This window comes from Hemiscyllium ocellatum, chromosome 8, assembly GCF_020745735.1.
Source record: "Hemiscyllium ocellatum isolate sHemOce1 chromosome 8, sHemOce1.pat.X.cur, whole genome shotgun sequence".
Taxonomy (NCBI): Eukaryota; Metazoa; Chordata; class Chondrichthyes; order Orectolobiformes; family Hemiscylliidae; genus Hemiscyllium; species Hemiscyllium ocellatum.
Window position 1 is genome coordinate 35,292,689 of NC_083408.1, and position 23,518 is coordinate 35,316,206.

Consider the following 23,518-nt stretch of genomic DNA (forward strand, 5'->3'; position numbering starts at 1 on the left):
CATAAAATAATTTGTATAAAATGACAAACAAGAGCAGACCCAGCACCAATCCTTGTGGAACACTGCTGGTCACAGGTTTCCAGTCTGAAAAATAACCTTCCACCACCACACTGTCTCACACAGTTAAGCCAATTTTGTATCCAACTGGCAAGCTTATCCTAAATCTCAGGTGATCTAACTTTACTAATTTGTCTGAGATATGGAACCTTGTCAAAGGCTTATTAAAGTCCAAGCGAACAATGTCTACCACTCATTAATCTTCTTGCTTATTTCAAAAACTCCATATTTGAGAGACATGATTTTGCTCATACAAAACTAGATTGACTATCCCTATTCATTCTTTGCCTCTCCAAATGCATATAAACCTGCCTTTCAGAATCATTTCCCACAATTTATTCACCACTGGCGTCAGAGGTCTATAGTTCCCAGGCTTCTTACATCCCTTCTGAAAGTCACATTAGCCACTCTCCAGTCATTTGACACCTCACGTATATTTATAAGTGATAAAGTATTTCTGCATGGGACCCTGCAACTTCTTCCCTATCTTCGCACAAAGTCATGGGATACATTAGATAAAAGGTCCCAGAGATTTATCCACGTTTATATTTTTGTAGACTTCCAGCACTTCCCCATCTGTAATAGGAACTATTCTCAAAACATCAATATTTATTTGAGTTCTCTAGCCTCTATTTCTTTCTCCACAATAAAAACTGATGTAAATTATTAATTTAATATCTGTCCCATCTCTTGAGGTTCAACAAGATCTCTTTGATCTTTAAAAGGGCCCTACTCTCTAGTGTTGCCGTCTTGCTCTTAAAATGTACTTGTAGAATTTAATTGGGATTAATCTTAGCCTTGGCAAATAAGGTTCTCATTCTCTGTCTTCCTAATCTCTCTCCCAAGAATGCCCTACACTCTTTAACCTGCTCAATATTCATTTAAATCCAGTTGTTTACATCTAATATAGTATATATATTTAAATCTTGACTAGAACATTATATTTATTCATCCATTGTTAGTCACTTTCCCACCTTATCTTTATAATCCTGGATTCCATCACTGATCAAAAGTTACTCTCCCATCTTTGAACATACATAATCACCTAGTCTCCACAGTCTTCTACATTAAGGAATGCCTACATATTCATTATCCTTCAAGAAACAATTTCTCCTCATCTCAATCTTAAATGGCATTCTCTGGTCCTAGATCCTCCCACAGCCAGAAACAACCTTTCCACATCTACACTGTAAGAGCCCTGAGGAATCATGTAAGTTTCAATAAAGGTCCCCTCTCATTATTCTAAAACTCTAATGGATACAAACTAACCTCTTTGCACAAGAAAATCCCTCCATACCTAGAACCAGACTAACAAACGTAAAAGGAAATTGGAGAAAAAAATTCCACAGACAAATTCGCAGCAAGGGGGAATGAATGTACATATCATCAGAAAATAAAGGGACAGAACATAGGAGTCTGTAAGTTAGCTCACTGAGCTTGAAGGTTTATTTCCAGATGTTTCGTCACCATACTAGGTATCATCAGAGAGTCTCTGGTGAAGCGCTGGTGGTATGTCGCGCCTTGGCCACCAAAAGACATGACCCGCTATCGCTAGTTTCCAAACGTACAGACAAAGGACGACACTTACTGGGACAACACATACATCCTAGGATAAGTGAAACAAAGACATGTACAAGAATTCTTAGAAGTATGGCATTCTAACCAGAACTCAATTAATAATCACATCGACTTAGATCCTATCTACCTTCCCTTGTGAAAAAGAACCAGCAATGACATTGTCCACCTTAAGAAACCAAGACTAATAAATAGAGAGGCAGAACATACCACTAGCGCTTCACCAGAGACTCTCACTGACGTTACTTTGTATGGTGACAAAACATCTGAAAACAAACCTTCAAGCTGAGTGAACTGACTTATCAACCTGAGCTACAAAATCTTAAAAATCGCTAATAGGAGTCGCAGCCATCAGCTCTGTCATTCCATGGTTAATCATGGACTTCAAAAACCATTTACCCATGCTATTTCTATATTCCTTAATGCCTTTAGTATCTAGAAAACTATTAATCTGTCTTAAACTACTCAGACTGAACACTTGGAAAAGATGGGAAAAGGCACATGGTTTCCATCCACACCGCAAGAGATTTACTAGTCTTCAAACTGAGTAGCAGGATCTATGCATTATGAGATATTAGTGGAGCTAGAGTAAAGAATAGAACTCTAGTTAAATCATACATAAACTTTCCAGGTGAACCAACTGCAAAGCTGGTTGATAACTAGGTGAGGTGAGAAGTAATTCAGTGACAATTTTACAAATTATTTCTAATGTCAAGCAATAGGAAATGGATCAGCTAAGTAAGGATGAGATTCATAATAACTCTTGGAAACCTAAACCAAAAAACAGAAGGTCTATTGCAAGAAAACAACAACAAGCAGTAAGCTCAAGCTGGCATGATCTTATTGACAGTTTAAATGTGCGGGATTGGTAGCTCATCCATCATCTTGACAAGACTTTACTGAAGCTATTGAAGAAACAATTCCAGCAATGGAATGGTATTCCATTCTTGCTTCACAAATTAATTGCAGTAAGAAAAATGACAAGGAACGTAAAATGCAAAGTATTTACCCATTTCTATCAGAATCTTCACCATTCCTTTCTGATAGATTGATGTCTGTGCCAAATTCCCTAGTGGTGATCACTGAGCATGACAGAGGGTCATGAATTGCTTCATTCTGAAAGCAAGAATAAACAGGATATTTCAAACAATTTTTATTGTGGACTAAGACCACTTATGTAGCCAACCTAGATTTGATACCAGAAGCAAATACAATGCTGGAGACATTCAGGTCTAGCAGCACCTGGGAGAAAGAGCTAATATTGATTCTGGTATGACTCTTTCATAAAGTAGTTCTGAAAAATCTGGAAACTTGAATTCTGAAGCCTACAAGACTCAAAACAGCATCTTTTTCTCTCTACAGATCCTGCCAGACCTGTTGAGTTTCGCCAGCATTTTTTTGCTCTTTTCAAAATTTCCAGCACAACAGCAGCGTTTTGGCTATATACTACCAGGAGTCTACGATAAAAGGTAGGACTTGTACTTTTACAAACAAAGTGAACGTACATATTAAGCTGGATGACTGACCTCCAATCGTAATCAACTTATGTGCCAAGTATAACTCCATCCAGCTGAGAAATTGCCCCCGATACCCACTGATTCCAATTTTGCTAGGGCTCCTTCTTGCCACACTTAAGTGAGGCATTGATGTTAAGGTTTGTCCCTCTTAACTCACCTCTGGAATCCAGCTGTTTTGGCCATATTTGAATCAAGGCTATAATGAGGTCAGTAGCTAAATGGCCTGGCAGAACCCAAACTGGGATTCAATGAACAGGCTATTGCTGAGCATATGAGACTTGATGGCACTGTTGATGCCACCTTCCACCTACTTGGCACTCCTGGCTAAGGAGTGCTGCAAATGGTTCAGCCTTCTCTTTTGCAATGTGTTGGGCTCTTCCACCATTGGAGGATGGGGATATTTATGGCACCTCCTCCTCTGTTGAATTGTTTGGTTGTCCACTACAATTTACAACTGGATTTGACAGGACTGCAGAGCCTAGATCTGATCCATTGGTTGAGAGATTGCTTATATTGTCTGACATGCAAGAAGTCAGAGTTAAACCTTAAATTTACACAATTCTACACAAATAAATTGGAAAGTTAGACAATGTAGTGCAATTTCCAGTTAAAGAACATCTGGCCAAGTTAAAAGTTGCATCTTATTTCAGTTGTGTAGCAAGGGTATACATTATGCAAATCATTGTCACTTGTATATGTGAGCTGCATGTTTTTTCCCTGCAGCCCTTAATAAATTTCCCTGACCAGACAGTCTTCCTTTTTCACAGACAGCAGTGCCAATTGTTGAGTGGAGAGTTCAACGAGACACAATCTTGCAAGCATTCACAAGGCTATATCAAATGTTTCAATAGTCCAAATTGGTGCACATTGTCTTTCAAAAAAAAAAGATTGATACATATCAGTTGTAAAGAGAAACTTTTCTTACTAAAGAATAAGTACCTCTGCATCATAAGTCAGACTTCCCAACGTTGCTACATTCATCACCATAGTATGGTTCACAAACAGTACCAGACACATTTGGGTGGATCCAATTATTTTAGTTTATCAAAATGCCAAATTGTTTCTCCATTATCAGTTTAAAAAAAACAGATATACAGACTTTTACACCCACAACCTACCTCTTTTGAAAGCACATAGTTTAAACTCTTCAGGAAGACATACATCTAGGAAATTTGACCATTGCAAGCCTGTTACACATCCGGAAGAAGTAGTGTCCAATCTGACCCATAGCTGAGCAACAGGATCCCATTGCAAATAAAGCAGTCTATATTTATTTTCCTCTGTTTTTGATACCAAACAAAAACTTAACAATTGTTGCTCATAAGCGAGCACAGGGTTTAAATGAATTTAAAATAAAATTTGTAGGGTGATCTAGGGATTTGTAGGGCCTTGAGTGATGTAAACAATCATACTGACATTCACTGTTCACACAAATAATGGGAAATGCCATGTCAAAAAGCATTCTGGGAAGCATAATGAAATGTTGTGGTTTTGTCTTGTATTATTCATTTAGGTTTTCCACAGGTTGTGCCACTCGCCTGACAATACAATGCGGGAATATAATGTTACAAGTCTATCATACCTCAAAGCATTTGGTTCTATGACATTAATTTTTTGAAAAAAAAACAAGGTCACAAATTAAATCTCATTTTTCTTGATCAGCATTTACCCAACTCATTATCTACTTGACAGTGGTTCCTGGTACAAAATGGCTACCACATTAACCTTCAGTCACTGACAAAGAATTACTTGCAATCAAAGTGCTGAAACTGGATTGTTAATAGTACTTGAGGAGTATATCCATTATAAGCCAAGTATGCAATGTTTTCTGCCATTAATAGCATACTGGATTAGTTAGTTCAACTTTTAATTCACCAGTTAATGTTCAATGATATTCAAATTAGTTATTAGCTGGATGTATTAGTAAAACTTAAAAATCAGGAAATGTCTATCTCTACAGTCAACAGACCTGTAGGGTTTCTGGTTGGCTATGCTCCCGCTGCTCCTTCATTCTCAATTCTGCCATGTGGATTAATTGCTCCACCTCCTCCTTTTCTTGCTTTAACTTCAACAATTTCTCTTCTTGTTCTGTATAAAACATACAACATAGTCACAACTATTCTACTGCCAACTATAGGGCTGCAACCAAGTCTGACTCTCAGAAGCATTTCAGTACACCATCAAAAAGGAAAGTGACCAGGTCAGAACATATTCCTTTCATCTGAAAAACTGCAAAATTAGGTTGTACGGAGTTATGCGATTGATTGATTATTTGGGCTTGATGCAACAGAAGTGGGGACAGAACCTGCCACATTCAATTCCTTCCAAAGCCTTAGAACAAAATCACAATTAAGTTGTCTTATGCAGTTACAGTACTGAAGTTTAAGCCAGAGGGACTGAGGTCCACAAACAGATGGAAAGGCAGCAAGTGTTATTTTTCAAGTTGTAAGCAAATTAGTAGGCACTAATTTTGGTGGTATCCAATTCTTCATGTTATTGCAAGGTTAAAGTTGTTCGGACTCCATATAAATCAGGCTTTTCACATTATACTGACGAGACTACAATATCCAAAGTTACCTGAAGGACCACCAATTTTAAAATTAACAAACAGGATCCCAGTCAGACTGTCAAAACAGAGATAGCAGTCACAAGTAATTCAGTTACATACTTTTAAAAATGTATTTCCAAAAAAAAAAGGTTAGTGGTTACTATTGCAATAATTAAGCAGCATCTGACTGCACTTAAATGTGGGTATGATAGGTTATGGACCACGTGTAGGAAAACAAGATTCGTGTAGTTTGTTTCCATGTTGTATGACTATGTCTCTCTAAAGTGTATGAAATAAATGACACTGAAGAATGCTACACTTTGATACTAATCAATCTTGATGATCATATTCTCCTTTGTTAATAGTGATAGAACTGAAAATTTAAAATGGCCGGACAACACCAGCTGTCAAGAATGAAATCCATGAATAAGTGGTTTAACATTCTACAGAAACCCAAATATTGACAACTATGAGCAAACACACATCTCACTCCTCTTCACCAACACAACCTATTTCCTTGCATATTGGCTTTGTAGGAATAAAAGGTGAATTATTAGGAGTTAGCTATATAGAAAATAACAGGCAAAAGTCATCAGGCATTAAAAGAACAGATTGAGAAAAAAATGATTCATATAATTTTAAAAACTTTATAACTTGATCATAGAACAGGGAACAATCATTCCAATAGGTATATGGTCAAGTGTTGATTCTAAATCAGTAGCATAATAAGAAGACACAATATCTCTTTCCAACAAAATTAGTGATTGCAGAGTATTTATATAGTTATAACTTTGCAGCAAGTTAATTTCCATTTAGATCAAAATGCTTAACAATGAACAAATACTATGTTTTTTATTTTATTGCACAATTTCTTTATTCCTTCATGAGATATAGGCTTTGCTGAGAGAGTCAACATTTATTGCCCAACCCAAATTGCCTTCAAGGAGGTGGAAATTAGCTGCCTTCATGAACTGCTTCACAATTTGTCATCACCCCGCTCAGTGCTGTTGGTAAGCTGCTGCAAGATTTTGGGTCAGTGACACAGAAGGAACAACAATATAATTACAAGTCAGAATGAGGAGTGGTTTGGAACAGAGACATGTCCTTGCCTTTCTTGATGGTAGTGGTCTTATTTGGAAGGTGCTGTCCCAGAAGTCTTGGTGAATTTCTGCCTGGATTAAGTTGAACGACCAGGTAGCTGGTTAAAGCTCCACTTCAGTACTGAACATAAAATCTGCACTGATTCACCAATGAAACACAACTGCATTAGTCAGCAGAGCCAACTTTCAGCTAAGACATGAAACTCTCAACCAACATAGTATCTGATCTTGAATCTTATTGCTCTTAAGATACTTTGTATATTAACTGGTTGTCAATGGCATAGAACCAACTAGATTAGTGCAAGTTCTTTTTCTGATATGTTCAGCAAATTGAGAATTAAGGCTGTCAAAACATCTGTACCTTTCATGTGAGCTTTGTATTTCTTTTTGAATTCTTCTGCTCTAAGTTCTTCAAAAGAGAATTCACGCAGTCCAGCATAGATCTGGTCTTTTGAATACATAGATACTTCCTTATTTTCATTGCAATTTTGAACCTGTACTCTAGTCAATGGATTCAATTCTTTACTGGGTTTCCGAGCACTCAACACTGGGGTAAACAAGGGCTCAATTTTACGAGGTGTCCTGCAACACATCAAAAGGAAATATTATATTGGAGGTCGCTGATTTACAAACATCTGACTTACAAAACTATCCCATACAGAGATGTAATTTTAAAGATCTGACATACTAACATTTCGTGTACTTACAAATGGCTACTTTACAATATGTTCTGACTTGTCTACAAACTGCCTCATGAATGGATTCAAGAACTCTCTTAACCAGAAGATTGACTGTACCAACATTTGGATTTTAACTCCTTCATGGAAGGAAAATGATTTTTGAACAAAACATTTTAAAAGTAACTTTTAAAATGGAAACCTTAAATATATCCCACCCTTGCTTATAGGCTGTTCAACTGAATGTCCCAGAGTAGTACAACAATTCCACAATCTAATTAAATTCAAATCAACTAGAATCCATTTTAGGCTGTGGATTTTTTTTTCTTGAAATGGAAATGGCTACTGTGACTAAGCTACTCTTAACAAGGTTACGCGATCCTTGTTTTTTTTTCCCCCAGAGAGGTTGTAAATGACAGACTCCAAAAAGTGTGGAGGTTGAATAGTTTTAGGGCCAATTTGATAATAGCTAACAGACATTGCCTCAGGAAGAGGCTTTAAAGTTAAAAAACACTTGTACAAGGGTGTGGTCAGTTCTCCCAGCTCAGCTTTTCTGTTTTTCTTAAACAGAACTACTCTGGGACATACATTCAGTGGGCGGCACGGTGGCACAGTGGTTAGCACTGCTGCCTCACAGCGCCCGAGATCCGGGTTCAATTCCTGACTCAGGCGACTGACTGCGTGGAGTTTGCACGTTCTCCCCGTGTCTGCGTGGGTTTCCTCCAGGTGCTCCGGTTTCCTCCACAGTCCAAAGATGTGCGGGTAAGGTGAATTGGCCATGCTAAATTGCCCGTAGTGTTCAGGTAAGGGGTATAGGGTGGGTTGCGCTTCGGCGGGTCGGTGTGGACTTGTTGAGCCGAAGGACCTGTTTCCACACTAAGTAATCTAAAAAAGTGTGAAGTCCAGGCTGGTATTCTCTGATGTCTATCTTGTAAGATCTTGTTTGATTTTACCTTTTGGTGTCAAGTGGTGTTTATGGGGATTGTCGCAAATATTTGGAACAGCATCATTAAGTTGGGATGATCTGTTGGGCTTTTCAGATAAGTTATTCAGTATTCTGTTGTTTGCATTTCATTCAGTAATCTTGTAAAGAAATTCTATTTTGTTTAAAATTAAATGCTTTGAACGGCTGGTTCTTTCCTGGAATCCGCTTTACACCTGCTTAAAACAACTAGCAAAGTTAGGGTCCAAACTACTTTCTTGCAACATATTGCAGGGAGATCTGGCTGGTCCATAACACTACACAGCCAGGTAAAACCAAAAGGAGCGCTTGTAATCAAATTGTTAAAAAAAGTAATATGTTGTGAAAGCTTATCATCTTACACTCAGCAAAGAAAAACCAAAATTTGTACTCAAAAAATTAAAAAGAGAAAAGGGCTTTAGAAATTTATACACAAGGTTCGTAAGTTGTAAGGGAGGTCACACATCCTTTGGACAAATGACAGTGCTGTCAAGTAGAGATGGTGTGCCCCAGCAATTAGCTAATTGAATCAAACACCATGCTCCTTCCATTGTATGTGATAGGCAGAGTGCAAAGCATACTCAACCAGTCTGCAATAGCAAAAACCAAAACAAAAAACGTTTGTCATTAGATATATTCCATGATTAGCAGCATTTGCATAACAATCCTGGGAGTCTTTATAGAAGAAAATAAAGAAAAGATTGAGCTCATAATGAGGCTCATTTACATTTGCTTGAAGCAATATACGTTAACATAGTCCTATTCTCTGCAAATGAAAACAGGACATAACCAAGCCTTGCGTCTTTAAACTACTGGGGAACACAATTTCTTTCTTCATGAAAGTGTCATTGCAGAGTTGACTTGTTAACTATCAACATCCGTTTCTCCCACGGTAAAATTTGAGATGTTTTGCAATTTAGAATTCTTGCAATATCCTGATGAGTGCAAGACGAAAAGTTTTGCAGTATGTTCCTTTTTTAAAAAAAAATTCCTTGAATAGGATTAGAGAAGTTGTTTATGGATTGAAAGGTTGTCAGAGAGTTTTAGAATAAATCATTCCATAATGCTGTAGATTGCAAAATTAAAAAGGTTACAACTTGCTCCTATTTGGAAGGAATAAGTTTGTCTAAACTAAAAATACTTAATTTACTTTATCCATTATTACCTTTGAAGAGCAAATCCAATTTACTTTTCCCTTTTAAAGTTCTGTAGAAAATATTATTATTTTAAAATTTCTAGCTAGCTTTTACCCATACTTTAATTTCTCTTAAAACAAGATGTGCCTTTATAATTGAACAGAATGTTTGACCTGCCACTAATGGAAATGTACACTTTTTCTTTCAAATTGACAGTCTATAGTCTTTTCCCTAGAGTCTCTCACTCCATGAAATGCATGGAGTATTGAGAAAAATCTGCTTAAATGTCTATCCCTGCTACAGACCAAGCCCTGGCCTAACTTCCCCAATCTCTTTAGATAGCTGTTTTCATTATTTCAATTGTCCTTACTCAAGCAAAAAAACAACTTCAGACCCATTTTTCTTTTTCTCAACATGAATGCAAGATTGAATCATTACAATCAGCACTACTTAGGGGCACCTTCATAAGTCAGTCATTAATTAATCCTATTATCTCATTACATTCCCTGACTGTTTTTGGTTGGCTCTTGTCCACACTTAAAGAAGAAACAGTTCCAAAGGAACAATGAACTCAATTTCCAGGCTACATTTACCAATCTGGTGTGTCTAATTTATATGTAAAATGAAAGATCAACTATGATTATTCATGTAGCCTTCTCACAAGGTTCTTTTTTCTTCCTGTAACACTCACCTACTGGTGGGGCCTAATAATCCACAAGTGAGTTCTCCCTTTACTGCTTCCTCCTCTACTCAAATGGATTCTACATCTTGATCTTTAGAAGAAAGGTCAACTTTATTGAACTGATGTCATCTTTAACAGTTATCCCTCCACAATTTTCCTAGCTTCCCATTCTTCTAAAAGGTCACATAACTAAGTATATTTTTGCAATCTTCCAAACATGTATCTCAGCTCTCGTTTATTTCTATTTGAGGTGTCAATTCATCTGTTGTGTTTTGAATGCTGCTTTATTCAGATAGAGCACTTACTCTTGTCTTCCTACAGTTTTTAACAATCTCTAGCTCAATCTGCTGGTGTAGTCTTAATTTTTTTTCATGTCACGCCGTATTATTTATTATTAATCCCTTATTGCTTTCTCATGGTCTTGTCTATTTCTTTAAATTTTACATATCTGCCCTCACTCATTTAGTTTAATATCTACGATTTGCAAGAATGCTGGGCCCATGAAATGTCAGGTGAATATAGTTTGAATAGTACAGCTTCTTACAGTTGCTGATGCCAGTACTTCATGAATCAAAACCCATTTCTCCCATACTGACTTTGAGATGCATGTACAATTCTGTAATCTTACATACCCTATGCCAATTTGCTTGTGGTTCATGTAATGACCTAGAATGTACAATCCTTGAGAACTTGTTTTTAAAAGTTTAACTCTTAGTTGATCATACTCCAAGCAGAATCACCTGCATAGTCCTACATAGACTGGAACAATTAGATCCTTCACCTCCCATTGCATGTCTCTCTCTCCAGCTCAGAGGAAGTATCCCGAATCCTGGCATTGAGAATGCAACACAGCCTTCTGGATTCTCACTCTTGGTTGTTGTGAATTGTGTCAAACTGTATCTACCTTTAGTATTGCTTGGAACAGAAAATCTGATTCAACTTTCTGCTTCTACTGTAGCAGAATCACAGGATTAAAAGCAATGAGCAGGATTGGAAAAAAAAAGCTTCAAAATTGTTTTGGTAGCCAAGATCAACTGTAAATTAGTTTACAAAATAAGGAAACATTGGTTGAACTTCCCCAACCTTAAGAAAATGGAGCAAATCAAGTTGAAAGAGGAAACAAAATAACACCAGGTAATGGAACTTCAGGTGATCCCTCTCTTCCCAATTCAAGATGGATTGCTTCAAGATCAGCAAACCACAACCAGCCAATGTCTAATCGTTTTGCTCTGTCTCAAGAGAGCATGCCTCGCCATATAGTAGTGTGATGCTTCTTTCCCTGTGGATATTTGGGGAGATGGTTTACATTTGTCAAGAGAAATATAATCCAAATGCCAGTCACTAATTTTATACATACATAGTCTCTTCATGTGAAGATTCCTCTTCATAAAGCTTGAAGTCCGGTTTCTTGGCTGACAGGACTGTAGAGAAGGGAACTGCATGGACACTGGAACGCCGGGGCACCTGACAAATGAAATAAATCAACTTGATAAACTAAATGGACTTTCATTTACCTAACTATATTTGTATAAGTTGGTTTAGGTGCAGCAGCTATACAACTTATAAACCAACAACATTGTCAACAAAGTGATAATTTCTAACTTACAAGGGAAATGAGGATTCTGATTGTAGCAATAAAACCAAGTGGAAAAAGTTCACCAGACCTCTGATGGGAAAGCAAACAAGCTTATCAATGGGATTGTCCTCAGACATATCAACACTTTGGTGTTCTTTACCCAGACAGTTTATGGATGATTTGTTATCTTCCTATCTCAGCCTTCAGATAAATGATGACTAAAGACATTCATTTCATCCCTCAGAACCTGCTTAGTTCTGTCTTTATCATTCTCACAACTTTAGAGAAAAAAGAGAGAGGATTTAAGGAAGCCTCAAGACTATTAACATGCAGTCTAAGCTCCACAGTAGTCAATGCTGCAGAGCTCAAGCTCAAAATTTCATCTGGCATTACAACATCCATTTGGAAGCCAACTTGAAAGACTGGAGGGGTTTTTCTAGCTGTTGACATAAATTATAATTGTCCCTCATTTGAATGACAGTGAGGGACAAAAATTCACTTCATTTGCAAAGAGGCCCTTAACACTTAAGTTTTGACAAATATCTCAAAAAAAAAACAAGTTGGACAAAGCTCAAAGTAACTTTGTACAATAAACTCACTTTCAGACACTTAGTGGGTTAAAATAAAATGTTAACAATTAATTACAACTTCTTTATTAGCAAAGTAAGTTCACTAATCGGCACAAGGTGGTTTACTTTTGATTTTGCTTCTGGCGATATTGCAACAACCCATTTGTTTTGACATTTAAACCTAAACTTGATATAGATCATATGTGCCATACCATACTGAGGAGTCAAGTTTGCCTCCCATTTCATCAATTAAGTTAGCTGCAAATGAGTCCTGCTTTTTCATCACCACGTATATATAGTACTTTATCAAGACAAATTGTAGTAAGTACAGCATGTTGTTATGCAGAGAAATACAGAAACCACTGAACAATACAGGAAGGCTCATAAATGAAGTTTTGATGGGGTTGGTTGAGAGAATTGAATGGTGAAACCTTAGGTGAACTCCATGAGATTCTTCAACTTAAAGAGAGTCTGGATCTGCTTGGTCAGTGTAAACATTGATCTGAACAGGCAAATAAAGTTTTGGTTTGCACTATATGCAAAGATATTATAATTTTGCAGGGTTAACTGCCACTTTGCACCCAAAAGGTCCTGAAGTGGGACCACAACTCAAGCTTCTAATTAGGGTGTCAGAATACGCCAGATCTCAGCTGATTTGACAGCTGGAATTTGCCTGCAGCCACATGATTAATGAAGCGGCCAGCAAGTCTAGTCCCAGAAGCAAAAGACGATCAGTGGCCTTCACTGGGGTCATACCCAATTCCCAGAAGATGACGGCCCTTGGAAGATGATAATAGGTGGCCAATGAAGTTGGGGGAAATAAAAGGAGTGACCCACCACCAAACATAAACATGGCTGCGAATACCATACAATGGGTATGCTGCCATTAACCAAATAGCAGCTGAAGCAGTAGGTCATAGCATAGACAGGTCACCATAAACACATCCATTCTGGTAAACTCCCAGTAAAGGATAGGGAAAATACTACAGCACCCCTCAGAGGTCACAATTTTAGGCCTCCTCCCCACAACCTATCCTACAATAGTAAAATCCACTATCAGTTTAAAAACATCCCACTCCACTGACCCGCATTCCAGATGTATTCCAGGGTCCTGGGACAATTTCGTTCTCTTTAGCAGAAGTTGAAGGAAGTGTAGACCACTGCTTCTCTGTTGATCTCAGCTCTTCTACAGGTTGGGTGCCCATTCGATTTTCATTGAACACTTCAAAGGTTCCACACTGCTCCTGAGCAGGAGCCACATAGTGGCCAAGACCTTGGTTTAGTGCTATAACCAAAAAACTTCAATTCATCCATAAATAAAACTCCACAGGGAGAAAAAAAAAAGAAATTGCCCTCCATAACCATGACATGCTCACCACTAATTTAGTTACAACTTTAATGCAATAAGAAAATGTTTTCTCCAGCACTCATTTGAAATTCAACAGAAGTTCGAGGAGGGGGGCATGGAAATGTCAAAAGGAGACTGAAGGAAGTAAATTAAGATAAATCTTAATTGAATCATATGTGGAAACAGGCCATTTGGCCCAACAAGTCTACAACGATCCTCCGAAGAGTATCGCACCCAGACCCATTCCCCTGACCAATGCATCTAACCTATGCATCGCTGAACACTATGGGCAATTTAGCATGGCCAATTCACCTAACTTGCACATCTTTGGACTGTGGAAGGAAACCAGAACACCTGGAGGAAATCCACACAGACACATGGAAAATGTGCAAACTCCACACAGTTGCCGGAGGCTGGAGTCAAACCCAGATCCCTGGTGCTGAGGTAGCAGTGCTAACCACTGGGCCACCATTGCTAATTAATTCTCAGCCGGAAGTGTCCAGTTCAGGGCACCAGGTTTTAGAAAGGATGCTAAGGGCATTAATAAGATGTAGAAAATTTCAGAAATTATGAACCAATTACAGGGACATCAGCACCCTGTGATTATTTTTTCAGCCTTGACATCTGCCCTTTCTTTCTTCTTTGTAGGGAGAACAAGGAGGGGGGAGGATAAGGCAGAAAGACAGAAACAATCTTACACTGCACTCCACTGCCAACTCTTTTGACCGGCGCCATGGCTTTCTTTTGTCCTCGCCGTTTCAGATCTCCAAGACTAGTTCTTTGTTGAGTTGGCTCAAGAATGGAGTTTTCATTTGTTCCTTCAGCTATGGAGGCTACAACCTGTTTAAATACACGGGACTGGAAGTGCCTGAGAACAAAATAAAATGTAGGTACCAATTACTACATTGGCCTTTGATCACCATAGCACGAAATATCCTTCTGTTCAGTCATAGAAACCCATGCACTAGCTGATACTCCTTGACGTAGCTAATGGATAATTCAGTCTTTAACGTGGAAGAAAAGATACATAATTAAAAGTGACTGATTAACCATGGTCATATCAATTCATGCCAGTGACCCAATCATTAAATCTCTCCTGCCTTTCAACTGATCACAGAATTACTTTGATTATTTTCATCACCTCTCCAATTTGCTTAAAAGCAATCATATCCCTAAATACTTTTTTCCATTTCTAATGAAACTTTAAGTAGTTTCTCTTGACCAAAATGCTCTCATCTGTTGAGCATCTCTTGCCACCACACTGGAACAGGAAGTCATTGTTGCTGATCCCCTTCACTGCACTGCTCGAGCAATCGGACAGTGAGGGGGACAATGGCTGAATCAGTGGAGTCTCAAATGTTGACAGCAGGATGATTGAGAGGGGTCAGTAAGGGGGCAGCAAGTGGGAGTGGCGTAGTGATCGACCAGCATCCAAAGCAGATTAAAAATCCAAGTTGAAGGCAATGGAAACAGGCAGATTTTTAAATTTAAAATATGGTGATAGAACTGCGGGAGAGATTACTGGTGAGGTGTGTAATCAAAACATTTCTAAAAAATATCATGGGAAACAACTGCTTGAGCAGCAAGCCCACTTCCTGTGGTTGTAGTGGTAAACAGTCGTACAGATCTCAATCCAGATACCACAGTCAATTCCTAACCTTTAAACAGGCAATTTTATGCACTCTATCTTTTAGCCAGCAATTCTGCCCAATTGGTAGCAAAAATAAAGTAAACCCTTCTTAGATGTAGCAGATACTAGTTACCTCAGATTGTGCTGTAGTTTTTCCACTGGTTCAGCATTGAGCCTAATCCCTTCCTGTAAAATAGCTTCTGCCTTTTTGTTGTTCCCTAGAAGCTCAAACCGTTCAGCCCAGGCAACGTAGAGAGCAGCGTGTGATACACCAATTCCTTTGCTGTTTAAGAAGTCGAACATTTCTAGTGGATCGGTACAGTAGTCAACCTGGAAGCGATTAATGTTGAGAGAATAGGAAATAGCAATTTCAAGTTGTAAGTTCAACTCCTGTACAGTGAATTAACAGATAAACTAACTGTTTGAATAGGTAGGGTAGGGGTTTTGAGAAAGCAGAGTGAACATTCAGTCCAATGACTTTTCATCAGAACCAATAGCCAGTAGGTATTTATACTGAAGATGAGATGGTGGGGTTGTGGGAATTGGGATAGGTTGGTGGAAGAGAGACATGAGCAGATAGGTGAGAGATATGAAAGAGATAGGCAGTTGAGGGGATTATGAAAAGTAGGACAGAAGACAAAGTAAAGTGATAACGAGAGCTGAGAGGAAGGAGTAAATTGCTGAAAGCAACCAATGTAATGCGATAATGAGGGTGGTAAGAATGTGTTGGCTGCGCTAAAAGCAAACCATGCCATGACGGGACCAGAAATGAATTAGCTTCTAAAGTTACTGATCTCAATGAAGAGACTTAGAGGCTGCCAGGTCCCCAGGCAGAATGTGAGATACTGTTTTTTGAGCTTGTGCTGGAACACCACAGGAGGCCTGTGACAGAAATGCTGGCATAGGAACATAGCAGTGTGTTGAAGTGGCAAACAACTGGAAGCTCATTTTTATAGACAGAAAATGTGTAAGGATTTTGATACTTGTCATTCCAACTTGTGATTACTGTAGTAGTACAGTGAGGCGAGGTTAGCAATTTTGTAAACAATGCTTATAAATATTCTTCCTATTTCAGCATTGTAGCCTTGGTATTGGATTACCTTCCCAGTTATTTTAATGTTTATAATTGAAGTGTTTTATTTAGGATACTTCATGGAGGATGTAACCTACATTAGAGAAATTATCACAGTGGCCGAAGGATAAAGGTGAGCAAGCAGTCAGTGGTTAAGAGACAGAAGTGAGATGGTTGATCAAAGCTAGGGTTCTCACTTTACATTGATAGTGAGCAACAGGAGCCTGATTGATTTTTAGCATCAGTGTCTCAGGTGATATTTATTGCATAATCTGAAGTCATTTAGACAAGCAGTGTTTGGTCATAACATAGCACAAAATTATGAGGTGAAGCATTGGGAGAAATTTAAGTTGTTATCCAAAAACACCTCAAAGTTGAATAAAGTCAGTTAAATTATTAAATATTAATATTAATATATTACAAACAGGCAATAAATATTGAAAGAACAGGACTGCAATGATCACCCAAGATTCATTGAACAAAAAGCACACTCACAAACTTTAACCAATGACCGAGGTACCGTAGATCACCGAAATATCTATCATCCTTCAGGAAGAGTTTCAAAGCCCTTTCCAAAAGAGCTAAATGATTACTATCTGTTCCACCATGTGGAAACGTTTGTTCCGTCCATTTGATATATCTGTTGAAAACAAACAAAGCAATAGATAGTTTCGAAACTATCACTACTTGAACAGCCAATTCAGCTAGATGCACTTGTTTGTGGATCACAAAGTTGCACAGTGCTATGCAAAAATTCGCACAATGCTCTTAGAATCAGAACAGGGCAGTTCACAAGTGGTCCTATACCTCCATTTAGCCTAATTGGCCTGCACAAACTTTGCTCAAGTTAAAGGTTATTTATCTTTGTCAGAGACCCATGTTTATTTCTCCTTCAAGAATTTGAAAATCTCTTTTGAAGCAAAATCCAAAACAAAATTCAGCATATTTCCAGATTCAAAGGAAGAAAACAGTTTGTGTCAGTTCTGACTCTTAACAATAACGTGAACTTTGTATCCTCTGATTACTGATCCTTCTGCCACTGAAAACCACATTTAAAGCCTACATGATTTTGATGACCTTCACTACTCACTATACTACAGCCTCTCTATATTCTTTTAATAATCAGATTCATACAGCAGGAAACAGACCTTTGGCCCAACCAGTCCACAGTCCCAAACTAAGTCAAACCACCTCCCTATGTTTGATCCATATCCCTCCAAACATTTTTTACTCATGTGCTTATCAAAGTGTCTTTTAAATATTGTAACCGTACCTGCATGCACCACTTCCTCTGGATGTTTATTCTACACACAAACCACATTTAAAAGTTACCCCTCATGTTATTTCAAATATTTTTCTCCTCTCACCTTAAAAACATGCCCCTAGTCTCGAATTCCCCCACCCTGGGGAAAAGAAGTCTGCCACTCACCTTATCTATAACCCTCAATCTTATAAACCTTTAGAAGGTCACCTCTCAACCTCCTATGCTCCAGGTTAAAAAAAAAAGTTCTAGCCTATGCCCATAGCTCAAAGCCTCCATTCCTGTCAACATCTTGGTAAATCCCTTCTGAACTCTCTCCAACTTAATATCTATCCTATAACCGGATGATCAGAACTGGACAGTACTCCAGCAGAGGTTCCTCATCCCCAGAACAGTTCTGGCAAACATCTAGACTTTTTAAGAAGTTCTAGAAGTCCTTGATGAAGCAAAATGGAAAAAACCAAACTGAACAATGGTCTGATAAGTCCGAAACAGTTTTTAGTAAAATTTTGCACAACTTCCTTGATTTTGTATTCCATCTTTGTTAAAGTAAAAGCTTTCACAATCCCTGCCATCTTCGGAGATGTATGTACAAATATCCCCTGGCTGATCAACTTGAAAGTGAGGGACACAAGTGTTCTTGGTCTGAAATGAGGAGTAATTTCTTCACAAAGTGGTGAATCCTTGGAGGTCTGTGGAGACCGTGTCATTGAGTACGTTAGAGATTTCAAGATATAATTACACAAATGGACATGGAAAAAAAGAGCAGTAATGCGGCAATGATGTAAATAATTACCTATGATCAATCAAATGGCAAAGCAGGTTGAATGACTTTGTGTCCATATGTTCCAATACAAATTCAGAGCTCTGCTCGTCAACCCCTTTTAAATATTTTTGGTTTAAGCATACTATATTTTCTTTTTCTTCTCATCATTTGACATTTCTCTGTTAAACATCATCTGCTACATGGCTGCACATTTCACAGGTTGTCCTCGGTTGTATGGGACTTAAAAGTCAAATCAGTAAATTTTGAAATTACGCAATAACACAAAAATACATTAATCCTACGATGAGCCTCTGGGTAACGCCATTTGATTTTCTCCTTCCATCACCAAAAGAATATTTTTGTGACAGATTTGTGCTCCTTACCCAAATTCGTAACCACATGTCCATGGGACTTATTTTGCGAACTACTGCGATAGTTAGTCAAATATCTTTTGAAATCCACGAATCCACAAATAATCTGCCATAGTGCAAAAGAACTGAAGTTCATTAACACTATTTTCCTTTAATAAATTCACGACAATTTTCATATTGCCTCAATGAGGTTCAAGTCACAAATAATCTTGGCTTGTATTTATGTTCAAAAATAAATGAAATATACACTAGCATTTGATAATTTAATTATGTATTCACTTTTGGCACATTATTGAAAGAAACAGATCTTACAGAAAATATAATCTCGGATAATCTGGCATCTCAAATTCTTTCCAATGAAACAATGGATCGAAAATCTAACCGCTTACCTGTCCCAGACATCCAGAGGGTCATTACCAGAATAAAATCGGATTTCTGTCTCAAAGGCTCTGGGAAAACAAAAAAGGTATTTTTTTTGTTATTTAGTGAAAAAGTTTTTCCTTAAAACAAAAACACAAACCAGAAGAAAATACAAAATAATAAAAGTACAAAAATACAGAAAAGTCAAAATGATATATGTCATTACAGTAACATTAACTGCAGACTATTGTCCAAGATACAGTCGACTCAAATTTACTTAACTCAAACCAAATTAGCACAAACTCAAATTAAATGAGATACCACTAAATTAAATTACAATACACAGAAATTAAATTACATCACTTTATAATGTATTATATTACATTGCTCCACTTGTCACACCTCCATCAAGGCTCCCGTCCACAGTAATTGTACCCGTATTTACTAGGCCACTCCCCAACTGCCCAGGCCCTAATCAATTTGGCAGACAGATCCATGTCTATATAAATTAGAAAGGGCTGACATGTCTTATGCTCCATTCCACAGTGCACCATTGTCAAGTGATCCTGAGTGACATGCTCCGTCACTAGTCTATGCCTCCCTGCGAGGCCTGAAGGTTTTCCTGATATCTAGTTCCTTCGGATGTTCTTCCTCGCACAGTTAGTCAGGATATTTAACAACCTGTTCCCGTGCTCATCTAGAGTGGGATGGTTCGGTAGTCCCAAGGAGAGGGACACCAGTTCCCCCCAGCTTCCATGCCCAGATTCCTCTCCAGGTCATTAACTATTGCCCCCCAGTATCCGCTGACCTTGAAACAATGTATAAAATGTGCCAATATTGTTTACACATTTGGGACATTTCGGGAAGGTTCCTTTCTTAAATTTTGCTAATCTCTCTGGCACCATATGGGCCCTGTGGAGGATCTTCAGTTGCATTGCTTGCACCCTATTATATATTGAAATCTTTACATTCCTCCATATATCCTTCCACATTTCCAATGAGATTTCCTCCCCCAACTCCTGATTCCAAATCTCATGATGTCTCTCCATATCCCCCAAGGCATTCCCTCTCTGCAGATGGTATATGGTACCACATCAGAGCACTCTACATTCTATATCTGACTTGTAGGGCTGAGTCAAGAGTGTGGTTTTCTGTATATAATCCCCAACTTGGAAGTATCAGAAATGGTCCCTATTAGGGATTCTGTATTTCTAACCTAACCGGCTAAAAGGCATCAAGACCCCCCTGCCCCCCCCTCCAAATAAATCTCCCAGAAAGAAGATTCCTTTATCCTCCCAAGCTTTGAGGCCGGAGCCCATTGACTCTAGCCCAAATTCTGGTGCTCCCACTAACCGGGTAAACGGTGGATTCTTAAACAAATTGTCCTCACGCTGCTGCATCACCTTCCACGTTTTTACCATACTTATCATAAATTGAACTGTGTGTTCAACCACCAATCTCACCTTATCCATGAACGGTAATTTACAAGGGCACATTTTGCCCGAGAGGCCTCCACGTAAAGTCATATCGATTTTGGGTCATTGTGTATCCATTTGCCTACTCATGACAAGAGTGCCTATTTGATACTTCATCAAATCCCATCCCTCCCACCCCCAAAAAGGGCATGACCTCTGATTTTGTAAAATTTATCTTAATCCTGAAAAGCTACCAAATAATTTAATATTTTTGTATTAACCAGAGGTATGGATTTTTTTGGGGGTTTTAGCTAAAAACAAAAGGACATTGTCCGCATAGAGACTAATTTTGTGAGCCCCAATTCTCACTTCCAGTGCCATTATTTCAGGGTCTTTTCAGATAGCCTCCACTAGCAGTTCAAGTACCAAGGTGAATAGTAGCAGTGACAAGGGACATCCCTGTCAGCCGCCCCTCTCTACATCAAAATTACTCAATTTAACCCCATTCATAACAACTGCCGCCTTAGGGTCTTTTATATAACACTGCCATTCATCTGGGAAAGGCCCCTCCCAGACCAAAATGATCTAAAACAGGAAAGAGATACGACCATTCCACCCAATCAAAAGCCTTTTCTGCATCCAGGGAGACCACCAAACTTGGAAATCGCTCTCAGTTGACATATTTGCACAATATTCAACACCCGTCGAATATTATTTGAGGAGCTGTGGTCCTTGATAAAACCAGTCTGGTCCTTCTTTTTTAATATATAATAATGGGGAGCATCCTCTGCAGTTTCGTAGCCAATACCTTTTACAAAACTTTAAAATCCACATTCAACAATGAGATGGGTCTGTATGATACACAATCCTTGGGGGTCTTTCCCTGTTCTTTAAAATAAGGGAGATATTAGCCTCCTTAAGAGGAGGGCAGAAGACAGTTCCGGTTATATGAGTGACTATACATCTCTAGTAGTGGTTCAGGCAACATGTGCACAAACTCCTCGCAAAATTCACTTGTGGATCCATCTGGACCGGGTACTTTATCACTTTGGAGCTGCCTTACTACTTCCTGCACCACCTGTACTGTTGGAGGTGCATTTAAAAGGGAGGCCTGATCGGCATTTATATCAGGGAGATCCAAGTTTTCCAAAAAGGATTCCATTCTTGCATTTCCAATCCTATATCCCTCCAATTGGTATAACACTGTATAAAACTCCCGGAATCTGGCATTGATCTTCCTCAGTTCATGAGTGACATTGCCAGTTCTCTCCCTGATAGACACTATGGAGCACTTTTCTTCCTAGCCAGGTATCTACCTGGCTTAGCCCCATATTCAAACAGCCTTTGCTTTGCAAAGGAAACCCCTCTCTTTGCCACTCGTGTGCGCGCGCTAAGTCCAGAGAGCAGTGACTCGGTGTAATTTGACCAGAGTCTGGCGTAATATGCCGAGGCTCTTCAACCAGGCCTCAAGCATCTGCTGCTGCTCTCCTCTATTTCATACTCAGCAACAAGGAGGAGACAATCATTCCCCTTAAGAATGGTTTGGCGGTCTCCCAGAGCACTGATGGATTGCTGGCTGTATCCCAATCGATGTCCCAAAAAGCCCGAATTCCCTTGTGGTATACTGAACAAAAGTTGTCATCCTTCAAGAAACGGATCCATATACCACTTACAATACGAGCGGTCTTAACATCTAAACATACTGCCGTAAGTTATGCTCCCAATTCTGCAGACTAAACACCAAATCCAAACAAACTGGTGGAACAAAGAACATATCAATTCTTGTGTGGCACTTGGAGTAGTAGGCAAAATCCCTTGCATTTGGGTGGAAGCACCTCCACACATCCACTAGCCCCAGCTCCTCTCAGAACTCCACTAATTGTCTAGACTGCAGAGATGTACCAGACAGCCATCTTGGCATCCAGTCTACCTCAGAGTCTGAGACAATTAAAGTCTCCTCCTATAAGTGTACAGCGCACCCCAAGAGCCATTAACTTAGAAACTGTATCAAGTAAAAATTTGAAGGTGCATGCCAGGGGACAGTAAATACCCTTCTCAGCATATTAGCACCTTGAGAATGATGAACAGTCTATATTCATCCTTGATTTGATCTGTCACACAAAATGGGAGGTTCTTTCGTACCAGTATGGCCAACCCTCTGCTTTTGGAGCTCAGGAAGGATAAGAATACCCTATTGTATCCTCTCTGCTGTAACTTCAAGTGCTCCCCATCAGTCAGATGTCAACCTTTTCCTTAAGATTTGAGCGGGTGGGGGCTGCTGGGCTGGCCCAGACTCGCACATTGTGATCCGGGAGGCCCACTCCATACTCACCTGCCTGACTATATCCAGGCCAAACAACTCGAAGCCATCCCTCGAAGATGACAGCAGGATTTTCACCTTCACATTCATGTAAACCCAAGATCCGTAAATTTTTATCTCAGACCTCGATTTGAAGTCATCTACTTGTTCCTGCAGGGTCCGAACCTGGCTTCCAAGGTTTGGACCTGCCGTCTGACCTTCCGTCATGGCCTCAGAGGCCATGGGCCTTTGTTCCACAGCCTCTACGCGCTGATCCAAGGTCTGGATATCCTACTCATGCTTTGCCAGTATGGCAGTGATTGGTTCCAGCGCTCCCTCGATTTTTTCACAGAGGTTTGTAAACTCAGTTAATAACTGCTGTTGCTCCATTGAACTCAAGGGCACTGCCACAGGGTCAATGTAACGGCCTCGGGTGTGCCTGCTCGCTGCTCTCTCCTAAACCTTTTCCCTTTGATGTCTTCATATCAGCTCCTGAACTCAAACCTGATTTAAATGTGACTCTAGGTATTGTACTTATTTGAAACTCCAGACTTTCCTCAGGGGTGACTAATTTGGAGGGGCTGGTGGTGGTAGGAGC

The 23,518-nt window shown here is 39.0% G+C and overlaps 1 protein-coding gene across 3 annotated transcripts in view; it reads right to left on the reverse strand.

Moving 5' to 3' along the window:
• bub1bb (BUB1 mitotic checkpoint serine/threonine kinase Bb) overlaps positions 1–23,518 on the reverse strand; it is a 76,696-nt gene that overhangs the window by 45,040 nt on the left and 8,138 nt on the right. For all 3 annotated transcript variants that reach the window (XM_060828327.1, XM_060828329.1, XM_060828328.1), the window contains exons 3-11: positions 19,236–19,295; positions 16,944–17,088; positions 15,510–15,706; positions 14,445–14,614; positions 13,484–13,683; positions 11,611–11,717; positions 7,159–7,379; positions 5,119–5,237; positions 2,642–2,748 (exon numbers count right to left, since the gene is read on the reverse strand). In XM_060828327.1, the coding sequence (XP_060684310.1) occupies positions 2,642–2,748; positions 5,119–5,237; positions 7,159–7,379; positions 11,611–11,717; positions 13,484–13,683; positions 14,445–14,614; positions 15,510–15,706; positions 16,944–17,088; positions 19,236–19,295 (1,326 nt within the window). The remainder of the gene's footprint in view (positions 1–2,641; positions 2,749–5,118; positions 5,238–7,158; positions 7,380–11,610; positions 11,718–13,483; positions 13,684–14,444; positions 14,615–15,509; positions 15,707–16,943; positions 17,089–19,235; positions 19,296–23,518) is intronic.